The sequence below is a fragment of the Thermobia domestica genome, chromosome 1, assembly GCF_964235325.1.
Source record: "Thermobia domestica chromosome 1, izTheDome1.hap1.1, whole genome shotgun sequence".
Lineage (NCBI taxonomy): Eukaryota > Metazoa > Arthropoda > Insecta > Zygentoma > Lepismatidae > Thermobia > Thermobia domestica.
This window is the reverse complement of record NC_137454.1, coordinates 88,424,256-88,440,471: the sequence shown is the minus strand read 5'-3', so window position 1 is coordinate 88,440,471 and position 16,216 is coordinate 88,424,256. Positions and strand designations below refer to the sequence as shown.

General features: G+C 37.7%; 2 protein-coding genes across 2 annotated transcripts in view; one reads left to right on the top strand and one right to left on the bottom strand.

Moving 5' to 3' along the window:
* LOC145687174 (EF-hand domain-containing family member B-like) overlaps positions 1-16,216 on the bottom strand; it is a 101,609-nt gene that overhangs the window by 52,756 nt on the left and 32,637 nt on the right. The gene's annotated exons all lie outside the window — the stretch shown is intronic.
* Positions 1,715-4,108, top strand: LOC145666261 (uncharacterized). Its single transcript, XM_081733327.1, has 2 exons — positions 1,715-3,888; positions 3,990-4,108. The coding sequence occupies exon 1, from the start codon at positions 1,753-1,755 to the stop codon at positions 3,601-3,603; it is 1,851 nt and encodes a 616-aa protein (XP_081589453.1). The 5' UTR covers positions 1,715-1,752; the 3' UTR covers positions 3,604-3,888; positions 3,990-4,108.

The window sequence follows — 16,216 nt, the reverse complement described above, 5'->3', positions numbered from 1 at the left end:
TTACAAAGTAACAATGCATTTCTCCTGCACGAGCCATTCACCGTTCATTTCCATCGTGTGGATATTCCACGTGGCTATGGTGGTTTGCGGCAAGGAGTACTTCAAAATGAAGAATTATTACGAATCAAGCGAGGGATTGTACGTGTAAAAAATCAAGATTCAAGGTGCCTGGCGTACGCCCTTGTTATTGCTATTGGCCTGAAAAAATACAAGAATGTAGATGTAAAACGATATACACAGTATCAACATCAGAGAAAATGTATTGTGGACCAAGAAGTCGATGCGCTATGTGCAAATGCAGGAGTGAATTTGGATCATGGTGCCAGTGTAAATGAAATTCGACAATTCCAGGCATACCTCAAAGAATATAAAATTACAGTGTATACCAGTTTCACAGGCCATGATATCATGTACGAGGGGCCCAACGACGAAAATCGCACTCCCATAAATTTGATTTGTTTGGCTGGCCATTTTGACATCATTCAATCTTTAACTGCTTGTTTTGCAACCAATTTCTACTGTGAGGCGTGCCATAAAAAGTATGATCAGCGTAACAGACATGTAAAAAATTGTCCTGTAACATGCTCCAAATGTCTACAGAGACCACTATGCGACAAGACTCAAACGCTGATATTATGCAAAGACTGCAATCGTCAATTTTACGGCGAAGAATGTTTTAACAATCATCGTAATATTGTATATCATCGTGGGGAACCTGTATGCAAAATGGTGCAGCAATGTACTAGATGTTACAGAGTATATTCCTTTGTACGAAGTGGAGAACGCCTTCATGATTGCAATGAGATCTTTTGCAATGTTTGTAAGAAGATTGTTCCAGGATCCCATCAATGTTTTATGCTTCCTGATCGACAATGCTTGAAACCTGGTGTTCCTTCACTCATGCACGCAAAGAAAGCCTTGTTGATATTCTATGATATAGAATCTATGCAGGACACGAATATTGGCGATAATACGTATGTACACATTCCAAATTTATTGGTTGCACAACAAGTATGTTATGCATGTGTTGAAAACAATAATATCCAGCAGTCTTGCAGTACGTGTGGTCAGCGCCAGCATATTTTCCAAGGAGAGGATCCAGTTTATGATTTTCTCCAGTACTTGCGGGAACGTCGTCCCAATATAAATAGGATTTTCTGTGTCGCGCACAACGCTAAGGGATACGATGGACATTTTATTTTAAAGGCTATGGTAGAACAATGCCAATGGAGACCTGACGTCATATTAAATGGGACCAAGATACTGAGTTTAACGTTGAATAATCTGACGTTCATTGACTCGTTGAACTTCCTACCTATGGCATTAAGTAAATTGTCAAAAGCGTTCAATTTACCCGCAACCAAAGGCTACTTCCCGCATTTCTTCAACACCAAGGAGAATCAATCGTATATTGGACCACTTCCAGAAACGAAGTATTATGGTGCAGATGAAATGGCCGTCGAAGACAGAAACAAGTTCATGCAGTGGTACAACGATCATCGTAATGACACGTTTGATTTTCAGAAAGAAATTCTCAAGTATTGTATTCAAGATGTCAATGTACTGCGACAAGCATGCGTTTCGTTTATGACGTCATTTGAAACAGAAACCAAAGTGAATCCCTTCTTGGAGACGATCACGATTGCCAGTGCTTCCAATTTAGTATTCCGCAGGAATTTCCTTAAACCTAATACCATTGGAATTCTACCGGCACATGGCTATCGATGGAGAAGTACCCAATCGATCGCTGCAATGCAATGGCTGGCCTACATTGAAAAAACCGAAGAAAAACAAATCTTACATGCGGCCCGACAAAAAGAAGTGTTTATTGCGGGATTCCATGTTGATGGTTACTACCAAGATCCTGAGACGTTAGAGGAGCACATCTACGAGCATGCCGGCTGTTTTTACCACGGGTGTAAAGTATGTTTTACTACAGGCCGTAATCAGCCCATCTACAGCAATCCAGAAGACACCATGGAATTCCGTTATGAACGAACGCAACGCAAAAATGCAAGACTGCGTGAATTGGGGTACATTGTACATGAAATGTGGGAGTGCGAATTTAATCAGTTCTTAAAACAAAATCCTGCAATGGCGACGTATCTGAAGAATCACCCGTACATGAACCGCAGACCATTAAATCCAAGAGATAGTTTTTTTGGAGGAAGGACCAATTGCGTGAAATTGTACCACCAAGTCGACGAAAAAGCGGGGGAAGTAATAAAATATTTCGATATTGTCTCACTTTATCCTTATGTAAATAAGTGTGCTAAATACCCTGTAGGCCATCCACGAATTTATCTACAGGGTGATGAAAATATACCACCAATAAATAAAGTCAATGGTCTAATCAAAATGACGATATTACCAAGTCGCCATCTTTATCATGGTCTCCTGCCTTACCGATGTAACAAGAAACTACTGTTTCCACTGTGTGCTGCGTGTGCCGAAGAAATGAACCCAGACCCTACAGCAACGTGTACACACAACGACCAGGAGCGGTGCCTCACTGGAACATGGGTATCATATGAAATCCAGAAAGCAATAGAATTAGGATATCAACCAGTGGAAATTTTTGAAATTTGGGATTATGACATTGAACAATATGATCCCATCACGAAAACAGGTGGCTTGTTCACGGAATATATCAATACATTTTTAAAATCGAAAATGGAAGCGTCTGGCTGGCCTAGTTCCTGTGTGACCGAAGAAGACAAATCAAAATTCATACAAACCGTCCTGGAGCGTGAAGGTATTGCATTGGATCGGTCCAAAATTGAAAATAATCCTACACGAAGAAGCTTATCTAAGCTTTGTCTTAATGCTCTTTGGGGAAAACTTTCGCAAAGATCAAACTTTAGCCAGACCACAATTATTGATCGGCCGGAAGAATTTTATGAAAAACTCACTTCCCCCGACATTAAACTCCATCAAATTGTACCCATCAATGATACGATGTTGTATGCGTTCTGGGAGTACAATGAACATGTGCCTGTTCAAAACCGAAACACCAATGTCGTGTTAGGTGCATTTACAACATGTCAGGCACGTCTGGAACTGTACAAGTACCTGGAAATGTTGCAGGAACGTGTTTTATATTTCGACACGGATTCTGTAATATTTACGGAGAAGCCCGGGGAGCCAACCATTGAACCTTCAACGTACTTGGGATGCTTATCGAATGAGATGGAGTCTTACGGACCACGAGCATACATCAAGACATTTGTCAGTGGAGGACCAAAAAATTACAGCCTAGAAATATACAATCCGGATACCAACGTCACCAGTTACATATGTAAAATTAGAGGATTTACATTAAATTACAATGCAGGACAACAATTAAATTTCAACACGCTAAAAGAAATGATTACAAATCAATGCCGTGGACAAGTCACCATCACTATCCCCCATAAGATATGCAGAACCAAAGACCATACCATCGTCACACGCAAAGAAGAAAAAATGTACAGTATCCAGTACACAAAACGTCGATTTAAAGAAATCAATTCTTATGATACGGTTCCGTACGGGTACGTTAAAAAACAGAAGATGGAACTGGAAAAAGAAGATGAAAAAGAAAAAACTGTAAACACCCAATAAGGCCGCCATTTCTTTTTTTCCTTTTCCTTTTTCCACTCCTTAACCACAAAGCAGCAACACCAAGAAGAAAATGAAGTACCCACAAGAGTTCATAAACCATCAACACAACCATCAGTGGAAGAAAATGCAGTTATCTCGTATCCAAGGAGGAACCTTGACCATAAAGGAGCAACACCTAGAAAAATGCAGTACCCAGAAGAGTTCATAAACATCCATCGGTGAAAAAAATGCAGTGATCCTGTACCCGAGGAGGAAGATGAACCTAAACAGATCCATCATTTACGAGTAAGTTTTATTTCTCTCTTATCAATATTGACTCATTTTTATTGTTTCAGAAAAAAAGAGAATTCATAAAGTAATCCGTCGTTTCTTCTTTTTCTTTACAGGATACGTCTACAAGATTCGAAGATGATGACGCGTCCAACATATTCATTAATTAGATCCTGTATTTATTATGTTAATAAACATGTATAGGAAGAGCACATACTTTTCGTTAAAATACAACAAGTTGAAAAAAAATATGTTTTATTATTTCTTGAAACCCTGAACACTTGTTTTCAAATCATGGTAATCTTGAAAATTTAAGGTGGAAAATATATTCAAGATTTGGTTTACATGATTTTGTTCGAAAAATAATTAAAGAATTTTTTTAGTGTCCAAAATTTGATTTTTAATTTAGTTCGAAAAATTTTTAATTTGAAAATTTTCAAATGTGGTTTACATCTTTAGTTCGAAACTTATTTTTAAAAATTGGTTCGAAATTTTTTTAAAATTTTTAGTTCGAAAAATTTTGATTTGAAAATTTAGTTCGAAAGTTTTTAGTTTAAAATATTTTTCGAAAAATTTTTAATTTTTTTTAGTTCGAATTTTTTTTGGGTTCGAAAATTTTTTGTTCGAAAATTTTTTGATTTGAAAATTTAGTTCGAAAGTTTTTAGTTTAAATTTTTTAGTTCGAATTTTTTTGAAATTTTTGTTTCAAAATTTTTAGTTCGAAAATTTTTTGTTTTAAAATTTTTTAGTTACAAAAATTTTTTTAGTTCGAAAAATTTTTAGTTTAAAATTTCTTGCACTCTGCGGAACCGTTTCGAAAAGAATCGGAGCAGTTTAGGTTAAAAAAATCTGGCAACACTGTTTCCATTAATGAAGCGCTTACTGAGCGTTTAAAAAATCGCTTAAACTCACAACAATGTGTTATAAGAAATCTACAAGCGACACCCCTCTTTCACCATTGTTACTTCCAGAGACATAGGCTACTAATTCAAGGACAGGATCTCCATCAAGGTAAAAAAAAGCTGGTAATCATCTTATCTGTCAAAGAGAGAACGATAATATTTAATGTAAACTTCAGTACAATATCATACCATAAAAGGGTTATTTAAGGATGGGTTGAACCCTCCACGGGAACTTTAAGGTACCAAAAAGGATAACCATTAAAAAAAAAATCCAGGTCGAGGGTGATCACTGTCATACCACTCTGAATGTCTAGCATTGGGGTGAGGGTAAGATTATGTGACTTCTATCCTCCAATCAAAATTGAGGTACCAAAACATTCATCTTATCCATAAAATGAAACAAATGAGTGAGGGGTTTTCCCATGTAATCTGTTCACCGTGTGATGGGTCTAAAATCATGTGACCTCTATCAACCAATCAGAATCGAGATACCAAAGTATACATCAGAAAGGACACCCTAATTTCAAAAATCCTAGGACCTAAAATCACGTGATCTCTATCATCCAATCAGAATCAAGGTACCAAAGCACTTATCTTACCCGTAAAAGGAAACGAATTAGTGATGGATTTCCTCGCAAGGGTAAAACATGACGTCATACCATGTGACCTGTTCACCGTGTAGCGGGTCTAAGATCATGTAACCTCTATCAGCCAATCATAAACACTCATCTTACCCGTAAAAGGGAACAAATTTCAAATATCGCAGGGTCTAAAATCACGTGACAGCTATCAACCAATCAGAAACACACATCTTACCCGTAAAAGGGAACAAATTTCAAAAATCCCGGTCATAAAAGAGAATGAGGGATTTCCCCGCAGGGTGACTCATGACGTCATACCACGTGACCTGAAAATTTGAATTTCCCGCGTGGGCGGGGCCTAACGTCACGTGACCTCTCTCAGCCAATCAGAATCGAGAAAATTTTTGCTGACTCGGCGCAATATACGTCGGTCCCTACTACTAGTATCTTATTTCTATTTTTCCATGAAACGATTTTAACTAGGTATTAGCTTGGGTGGAAGGTTAAGTGGCGCGGTAGGTGAGTGGTTAGGGCATTGAACTTCTATTCTTTAGACTCGGGTTCGAATCCCGGCCAGCCTGAAACTTTTTCAAGTGTTTCAATTTCAATGCATACTCAGTGTGATAAACAAGATCTTCTCTCCTCCAGAAAGAAAAAGATGTTGCAATAAGGAAAATTGGAGGTCTGTCAATGGAGACAGTCATTTACAAACTTATTTCCAGCAGTTGTTTTAGATTTGATATATTCGTCTACTTTCAAGTATTTTCTGATTAATGTGTGATCAGTGTTTTTATTTCTTTGGATATACGGTATATTATAACGAAATAATACATTACATGCACAGGAATATTGAGATTAACATATGATGTTCATTGGACAACACGCTCTGAACCAGAGAGATTGATCTCAGAATGGAAAAATGTTTCGTGCGTCATCTACTCACAATTTTACTTACATAAAGACTTGACTCATTGCTACCAACTGTTGTCAGTGCCGAGAAAAGTTACGTGTAAGTTGGGTTGCATCTGTTAGGCGTTCTCACAACTCCAAATGACCTGGACCCCAAGAATGGAATTATAACAGTCAGGGGTCCAGGTACTTATGTAAGTGGCTGTACACACACACGCTAGTACAAGCGCAAGTGCACACAAGCACACATAATTGCACGCATGTTTTTTTCTGGAAATTTAGTTGATTTTTACGATTATGATCTGCCAACAACGAATAAAAAAATCTGAAAAGAACAGCGAAAAAATTAATTCGCTGAATTCCATTATCACTTTCAAGACAGTTAGTATTGTGTGGTTATGCACTGAGAGGAAGGTCCATAAACTGTGAGAGTTGAATTTTGATGAAAATTAGTGACAAGATTCAGTTCGAGATGCTAAGTAACGTAGTAATAGTCACTCGATGCGCAATTGCTTCGTTGAGCTGCTACACCGACGCCATATTGAAATCCAATAGGCAATGTCCAAGAATAACCTTTTGGCACAAAAATGAAGCTTTTGCTAGATCTGACTTCAACATTGTAAGCCGGGACAGGGCATCTATTTGTGGGAGTACCCTGAATGCATGATCGCCATCTTGAAAGTCGCCATATTGAATCGCGGTCAAATATGATAAATAGCAAGGGGGTCATGTGGGGTATCAAATAGCAGTGAAATTTACTCCTGAATCCATTTTCGCAACCAAAGTTTACATATCTGTTTTCATTTCAGAGTTAAGAGCTCTCTCACCCACAGGAACATATAAAAACTGTGCAAGTTAAATTTGTGTTATGAAACATGGTCGCGCGAGCAAATGCAGGGTTTTAACTAATGCAGTAGAAGTCATTTGATCTACAATGGCCACTATATCTATCAGATCTTGAGCCTAGTGGGAGAAATCATTAATTAAATTGAAATGCCTGTAGTGAAAAATGGAGTGGCAGCCCTGTAACAAATTATACCTATTTCAAAGTGCGCTATATATTATGAGTCTGTGTGTGTTGCGATTATGCATAGCATTTATATGCTGTAATATAAGTTAGGTGCAACGGCACATATGACTTTACAAGGATATGTTTTGAAGTTATTAGAAAATTAATAGAGAAATTATCAGAAAAATAATATAAACTGGTGCACATAAGCAAATATTAACCTACTAACCTTTTGCTATTCAGTTGTGATGATGGAGATCCATAACGAAGTAATTAGCACACAGCACCATGGAGCAGTACAAACACTTAACAAATGCACTTTCGTCACAATTTTGATGACCACAGACACTAGTTTCTACTTGCAACGCAGTCTCCAGAACATTTGTAAATGAACCAACTATTGCTGTTGTGACGTACCCACATTTCTTGCCATGCAAATATAAGCATGTCCTTTAGTACTGGTGCACAAAATTGATGATACATAACAGAATGCATTTTCATTATGAAAAGTCTGTCATATAACTTGTTCGGTGTACCACAAAGAATAAATTTATGTCAAAAATAATCCTCGTCTCCGAATTACCAGCTTATATTGCCGAATAAAGTATACATCAAGAGGCTGAATAAATTTGGTGGTATTTGTGGGGTATAACTTCAGCACGAATGTTTTTCCCATGTAACAATTCTCGCACGTCTTCATCCGTCTGTCCATTGCACGAGTCAAGCAATAGCATGGAATCCTCTTTCACATCAGGAATAAACACGTCTTTTAGCCACCATTTGACGTGTTCGCGAGTGAGTTTACCGGATTTGCTCGCATCAATAACAATGTTGAAAGGTGTCTGTCTAGCTAACTATTGTTTCACTTTGGGTCCGAACACGTCTTTAGGCTCTTGGAAACATGTGCCTAGCCGTACTGGGGAAATGTGAATTTGGATGGTATATACGTGGGACACTGAGGCCAAAGACTGAAGGACTGCTGTAGCATGTTTCTCACATATTTCTGACAGAGTTCTACCAGAGGTCATTTCGTACTCAAACCTAGACTGATCAGTATTAAAGATGCATTCACTGTTGTACGGTTTCTCATGTATTAATTTTAATCACAATATTTTGGGCATTATCAAGTAATTCACCTTCGTTTTCAACATCTTTCTTCGTTACAAATTGAGTAATCCTTCGTGAGCGAATCCTGTGCTCTTTCTTAAATTTGTTAATGAAACCACGAGAAGCACGGAATGGATAGTTCAATTTCCTCGCTGTAAGTAACATCCACGCTTTTAAATGATAATCATGTACCGTAAGTCCTTTAGTGCGATAAATGTTGAATGTCTTTAATACTTCGTCATGACATGAGAGCGAGGAGGTTTGTTATGGAATTTCAAAGCCTTATACACAAACGCCGTATTGCATTTGGATTTCTTCGCTGCAGCTGCAACAGTGTTACGTTTCCCATTCTTTCTCAATAATGAAACGTGCTCTTAAATTTGTATTTGTTAACGACAGCTTCTGTTACACGTACAGATTTAGATCGGCTTGGAGATGGCATCTCATACTCGCTCGTAGAAGGCTCACTGTCACTAATTGATGGACTAGTTATCTGTTCCAAATCCATGTCGTTTGTCGAATCTTCATGCTCACTCTCTGTGTCAGTGTCTACATCTAATGTGTCACTAACTGTTAGAGAAACGCCACCATCATATTTGCTTGCTAATATTGCAAGCAATGTATCTGCAAATGTCTTATCATCTACCCCATTCTCACTCACGACTAACCACCACTGCTTGATTTAAAATGTTGACTATGTTTATCGGATTAATTGTTCGCATTTTATGCACGGAACGAATGTTTCACTGGTCCAAGAAATGCGTTCGTACCGAACCTCACACGCCTGCCCGCACCAAAATTGCTGTACTACTACCGTTTTTCAATCGGAGACGGATACCATACACCTCACTGCACCCCCATGTTGCAATTGCCTGTAGGAAAACACACTAAATTCTGCGTGCTATGTCTTAAAACCCTACACAATAGTCGTCAAGAGAATTAATAAGTCTACTTAGTTAGTTTTTAATAATACGAAGTACAATATTGGGGAAATTCACCACAGTCCCATAGAATATTTCAAACATAAAATAGAGCCATACATATCATTGTAACTGTTAAAGCAAATGAATAAACAAGTCCCAAAATAAATTTCTTGAGTTTATTTATCACAGTTTTGATAGGAAAACTAGTCTTGCCCTTATTATAAGCGAGTGTTTTATTGTTAAAGGTGGAAAGATGCAGATATTTAATTATATAATATTGAAGGAAAAAACAAGAGGCTTGTTTTATGGATTGCAACCTGATATTAAATCTTATAATCTTTATTGCCATCTATTGTTAGCAAGTGTGTATGCATTCTCTTATCACTTATAGCAGAACAGACACAAGAAAAAGTGAATTCTAAGTTTCGAGGTGTATATTATAAGAATAGGCTGTGAACTGATAATTTAAATCCTCTTCATTGTTCAATGCGTCAGCAATAAATCAATTGTATTTAGACAAACTTGCAATAAATATATTGAAGTATTTTAACTTCGTAATATGCACAGTGAATTATGGGTTGTCAAGTATGAGTATTGGAAAAGAACGCAATATTCTGCAACAATGAGGGTCTTTGCGTAAGGTTTCAAGCTAGGAGAAGAAAACTTAACACACTATAATGGATCATGTAAAATTGCCTAAAACAGATTTTTTTGGATTCAGTTTATGTCTGCTACGCTAAAGGAGACGTGGACCTACTGATTATAGTGGAATCTGAACCACTTTGGTCGTTCAACTAATATGAACCAGTTTATGTCATATTTCTAATATATATATATATATTCAAACAATCCCTTTGGTATTCTCTGCTCGTCAGTACTATTAAACGTGTGTTTCATCGACCACCAGTCTATTCCATCGCACTTTGAAATATATATATAATTTGTAACAGTGCTGCTATTCCATTTTCCACTACAGGCATTTCAATTTAATTAACGATTTCTCTCACTCGGCTCAAGATCTGATTAGTATAGTAGGTCTTGTGGATCAAGTGACTACTACTGCATTAGTTAAAACCCTGCATTTGCTCGCACGACCATGTTTCATAACACATGTTCCTGTGGGTGAGAGAGCTCTTAACTCTGAAATGAAAACAGATATGTAAACTTTGGTTGCGAAAATGGATTCAGGAGTAAATTTCACTGCTATTTGATACCCCACATGACCCCCTTGCTATTTATCATATTTGACCGCGATTCAATATGGCGACTTTCAAGATGGCGATCATGCACTGGGAGTACTCCCGCATATAGATGCCCTGTCCCGATTTACAATATTGAAGTCAGATCTAGCAAAAGCTTTTTCATTTTTGTGCCAAAAGGGTATTCTTGGACATTGCCTATTAGATTTCAAGATGGCGTCGGTGTAGCAGCTCAACGAATCATTTGCACATCGAGTGACTATTACTACGTTACTTAGCATCTCGAACTGAATCTTGTCACTAATTTTCATCAAAATTCAACTCTCACGGTTTATGGACCTTCCTCGTGAGTTAGATTGCGTACTGTGCTACTTTGTGATTTATGAAGTGAAGGTTAGTGTTTGTATGTGTTATACCGCACAGTAGGGTGTATCGAAAAAAACTTTTTTTTTCGAAATTCGGTTACGGCTAGTGCTGATTTTTGGCCAAATGGCATCAATAAAACATATAAAAAATCTCAACTCGATCAGACAACTCCTTCTGCTGCCGAGTAGAGCCCAAATATTACAAAAATCAACAAAAGATTCACTTTTCAACTGATTTTCCAAAAAATATTTTTTTTTTATTTCTTATATTTTTCGGTCGTTTAAATTATTGAAATAGCATTGGAAAGGACAAATAAATACATAAAACAAATTTATTACGGTTATTTCTGTGCACCACAAGCATAAAAATCTAGTTAATTATTTGTAAAAAGGCACTGATTTTTTGGCGTATCGTATATTTAAATTTTAATATAAAATTATTGAAGTCTCTTGAATAACGAAAAAAACACTTTAGTGCTAAATTCTAAGAGCAGTAATAGTATAAATAATTTGCTCCCAATGCCTTATGCATCTGCTTATCGCACTAGGTCACCTGCCGCGCACCCCTCCCCGAACGCCTCTTCTCTTGTACTTGCCCAACTAAAAGGATCGGTCTTACCAGTCGCCAGTAGTCCACTAGCTGTGTCGAATGTGATTGTTGCTGCTTGAGTTATTTATTAGTGCTGCAGGGAATTTTAACTAAATAATTTGTTTTCGTGTGAAGTGTTGTGTGCAGAAGTGAGAACAGTGTTTCAGTTGTGTTAAGTACCTTTTATTACAGACACCCTGACGTAATGGCATCGACAAGTTTGTTACGGTCTGACGTTAGGAATAGCATTATTGGGACACCCAACGAATTCGGTAGAACACAGCTGTCTACCGTTGAAGATGTGTTGAGACAATACCTATGGGAGCGAGAAGAAAAAATGAGAATTTCGGGATCCCGGAAAGAGCCTTCAACAAAGGATTTATCTTCTATCGTCGCCAGGAAGATTGTAGAAATTTGGGATTACGCCTCAATCAGCGGCAAAGCAATTCTCAGTGTTAGAAGGATTGTTGCAATGATATTGAAGTATCACAATATTGTCCGTGACTTGCAAAAGTTAGCAAAGTCCGGTTTCCAAATTGTGCACAACGAATTGCTGATTTGCAACAGTCTGCCAAAAATACTTTATTTGATATAGCCTTTTGTAAGTGTTCCGATCCTCTTGCCTGTAACTGCGAAAAACGAAGAAAAGTGCCAGTGCTAGAGGTGCCTTTTCTTCTAGATCAAAGAACCACAAGAAAAATTGTTATAGGAAACTTGGATCATCAGGAATCCAAACGACGTATCAAGAGGTTAGAACGAAAGCTTCAGCGACAAAGATCAATAGGTAAGAGGACAGATCAAGCACAAACAGCTCAAAGCTTTGATCCAGAAGAAGTGGAATGCGAAAAACAAGCGGTGGAAGACAAGGACTCAAGTACAGATGAGGAGTACCAGCCACCAAAACATTTCAAAACATCGCCTGAACCTGCTGTTCAGCAGAAGTTGCAACTACCCACTTTTGGTACTACAGTATACAGAACTAAGACTAAGGTGAATGACCCTTGCGAATAGAACATGTCTTTATGTATCAATAGAACATTGCGCATAGTTGTTTACATCATGAAAGTCTACGCATTCGTTTGGTTTTCAATTAAGAACGAACCATCTATCGTGGAAGGACCACGCCATCTATGGAAGTTGATGACGTCTTCCCGCTGTCTGGACGAAGTTACAAGAAACATTATTACCCCGTCATCAAGAAAAATGCCTGGTTTAGCCATCCAGACAATCTACTCTTGTCAATGATTTCGGATCCTGATGCTGTCAAAAGGCAATTAGGTTGGAGAAGAATACTCAAAGCTAGAACAATATTGTGTCAAACCAATGCCATTCGAGAATTTTCTGTTCCTCTGGAAATTAGACTTGACGCCCCATCATACGTAGAAGTCATCGATTGGTCAAACTGTAAATTAACGGAGCCACCACTGACAAAGAATATAAGTACTAAGTTCTGCGTGAGAACATTAGAAGTTCTGCCTTTGCAAATGAGGACATAAAATACTTTCCTTGTCACACACGAAGTGTTGAACGAATGGTCAAACTCGTCACTAAGGCTGCATCGGCTGTTTGCAGCCCTGAAGAACGGCACAAATTCGTCTTAGCTACTCTGAAATCACGGAAGCAAATGCCGAAATTTGCTACAAAGTCCTCTTACATGACTAGCAAGTAACTAAGAAAAAAATGAACGCGGCGGTCGGTCGGGTGGGACTCGATCTGCAGTCACCTCCACGTGGTGAGTCCTGGATTATTTCCTAAACTTATTCTCCGCAATTGGGAATAAACGAAGAGCTGAGAATTATCTTTAGTTGCATACAGAAAGCTCCTTGTTTTATTGAAAGCGATAAAGTAATTTTAACGCTCATATATTTTGTTTGTCTGGAAGGAAATTTATTGCTTTCTTCTTCTTCTTCTTCTTTTTTTTTACGAAATTCAGTAGGATTTTGTGGTGCACAAAAATAGGCGTAATAAATTTGTTGTTTGTATTTATTTGTCTTTTACAATGCTATTTCCTAATGACTTACACCACCGAAAAATATAATATATATATATATATATATATATATATATATATATATATATATATATATATATATATATATATATATATTTGAAAATCGGTTAAAAGTTACTTTTTCCGATTTTTCTAATATTTGGGCTCGACTCGGCAGCAGGAGTTGTCGGATCGAGCTGGGATTTTTTATACGTTTTATTGATGCCATTTGGCCAAAAATCCGCACTAGCAGTAGCCGGATTTCGAAAAAAAATTTTGATACACCCTACCGTACAGGATGCAAGGTGCCGAGGAAATGTGTAAATCACCCCGACAATTTCTGTTATGTATGTGGGAAGCTGCCATTTAAATCGCAATGTCGCTGTTTCACTCCATTTATGAGGAAGTATTATCAACTAGAGAAAAAGATGGTAGTATGGGACGGGGTTGGAAAACGGAACAGTTGAGTAGGTCAGGAAGTACTACCGCATTCTGTTGGTGGCGCTGTCATACTATGTAGAAGGCTACCACAAGGTCCTAGAAAGCATTGCACGCCAGTTGGTTGAGAAGTGTTGTTCTGGCAAGTCGCCAGTAAGGCACGAGTGAAAATTTTTGTAGGGGAGGATTGCAACACAAATATCCTTATGAATAGGTAAGTTGTAATAAATAATTCGTGTGTGTTTTTGCATTACACAGTGGTGAGTTAAATGCAATCGTAATGTGAATTCAATAATTTGATGCACAGGCTCGTGATAGTGTGTTAAAATGTTTTACACGTGAGGTGGTAATATGGGACACACAGGTAGGAGGTGTCCCATATTATAACCTCTTCTTTTATTTCACAGGTTGCCACGCTGGTGTGTGTCTGTGGATATGCCGAGGGCTAAGTTTGGACCAGCGCCTAGGGAGTACAAAAGGAATGGAAAAAGAAACAAGAAATAAAAAACTGAATGTCTGTAGTAAATTCACCCAGACAGAACAATCATCTGATTCAGACGACTCAGAGAAGTCAATATCTTCAGACGACACAGTTCTATCAATTTCAGTTGAATATGAAACATGAATAGGTGATGCAGATGCTGAATGCATGTTCTGTGGCGAAAATTAGAATAATTCAAAACCTAGTTAAGTGTGGATTCGGTGTGTTGTGTGCAGCAGATGGGCGCATGTGAAATTCTCTGCAGGCGACAAAAATGTATTCGTATGTGATTTTTGCAAATGAGACTTTATTACATGTCCCCCATTTACAATATTTCATGAAACTCTTTTCCACCTGATACAGTGGAAAACGTTTCTCTGCTTGACCTGTAGTTAAACACCGAAATATAGTTCCATAAAGTTGTTACATGCAGTTGCATTGCGTTTCATTCGGTGCACTACATGCATTTGATTACAAATACTATACATACGTTTATTTTAGTTACATGTATAATTTGTCCCATATAACCACCTCTTTCTACAGGATATAAATATTTTCAAGCATGTTTAATTTTTTATTGTATACTCTTGGTATTTTGCGATTTTCAAAGTGAAACTTTTCTTCTATGATGCTCAGCCATATGACAATAGGACCTTACTTAAACCAATACGTTTTCCTTTAATATTTCCGATTTCTGCCGAGGAATAAAAGACTGTCCCATACTACCATCCTTTCCTCTATATTTTAGTTGCAGCGTAGGAGACCAAAATAAGAACTGGGCTCCTCCCTTCATTTGTTATACTTGCGTGAAACGTCTTACTGGGTGGGCAAATGGTGACCGTAACATGAACTTCGGCGTACCTATGATTTGGAGGGAAAAAGACCATTCTTCAGATTGCTACTTTTGTATGACAGATAAAACGAATAACCAGTAAACCTAAGCACACAATGCACTACCCTAATTTGCCATCAGCAATTAGGCCAGTCCCACACAATGCAGAATTACCAGTACCACAATCTCTAGCTCATTTTACTGTAGAGGAAGATTACGTACTTGAGGTAACTACTGAAGTACAACATTAAGAGGAAGATGATGCTACATATTTAGAAAGCACTTCTACATTCGAGCCCCATCTGATAACTCAGGGTGAACTAAATGAACTCGTTCCAACTAAATTTAAAACTCTCCAAAATACAGGCAGAACTTCTTGCTTCTAGACTTAAAGGCTGGAATTTGCTCCATCGTGACGCTAGTGTGAGTTTTTCGAAACTGTTATGCAGAGTTTTAGAACTACTATTCTTAAGAAAATGATTTAGTTTATTGTAACAATGTTTGTGCTGTCATGGATACACTCGAACATGAACATGTAAGTACAGGGTGGAGATTGCTTACTGACTTTTCAAAAACTAGTTTCAATGCAGTTCCCTTGCACAATGGCAACGAATTTTCTTCAGTGCCTTTGGTTTATGCAAGTAACACGAAGGAAACCTATGAAAACATCAAAATATTGTTGGAAAGAATTCAGTATGAGCAATACAAGTGGATAGTTTGCTGTGATATAAAAGTCAATTCTTTGTTAGTTGATTTGCAACTTGGTTACATGAAATATTGTTTCCTGTGCGAATGGGACAGCAGCAACAAAGAGGAACATTACATCAAGAAGGAACTGCCAAAGTGTGTATTAACCCCTGGACAAAAGAATGTTGTTTATCTCTCACTGGTGAGCCCTGGTAAGATAATTCTACCTCCACTTCATATAAAGTTGGAGCTTTTCAAAAAATGTGTTAAGGCAATGAACAAAAGTAATGCAGGATTTTATCTGAAGGAAAAATTTCCTCGGGCTAGTGAC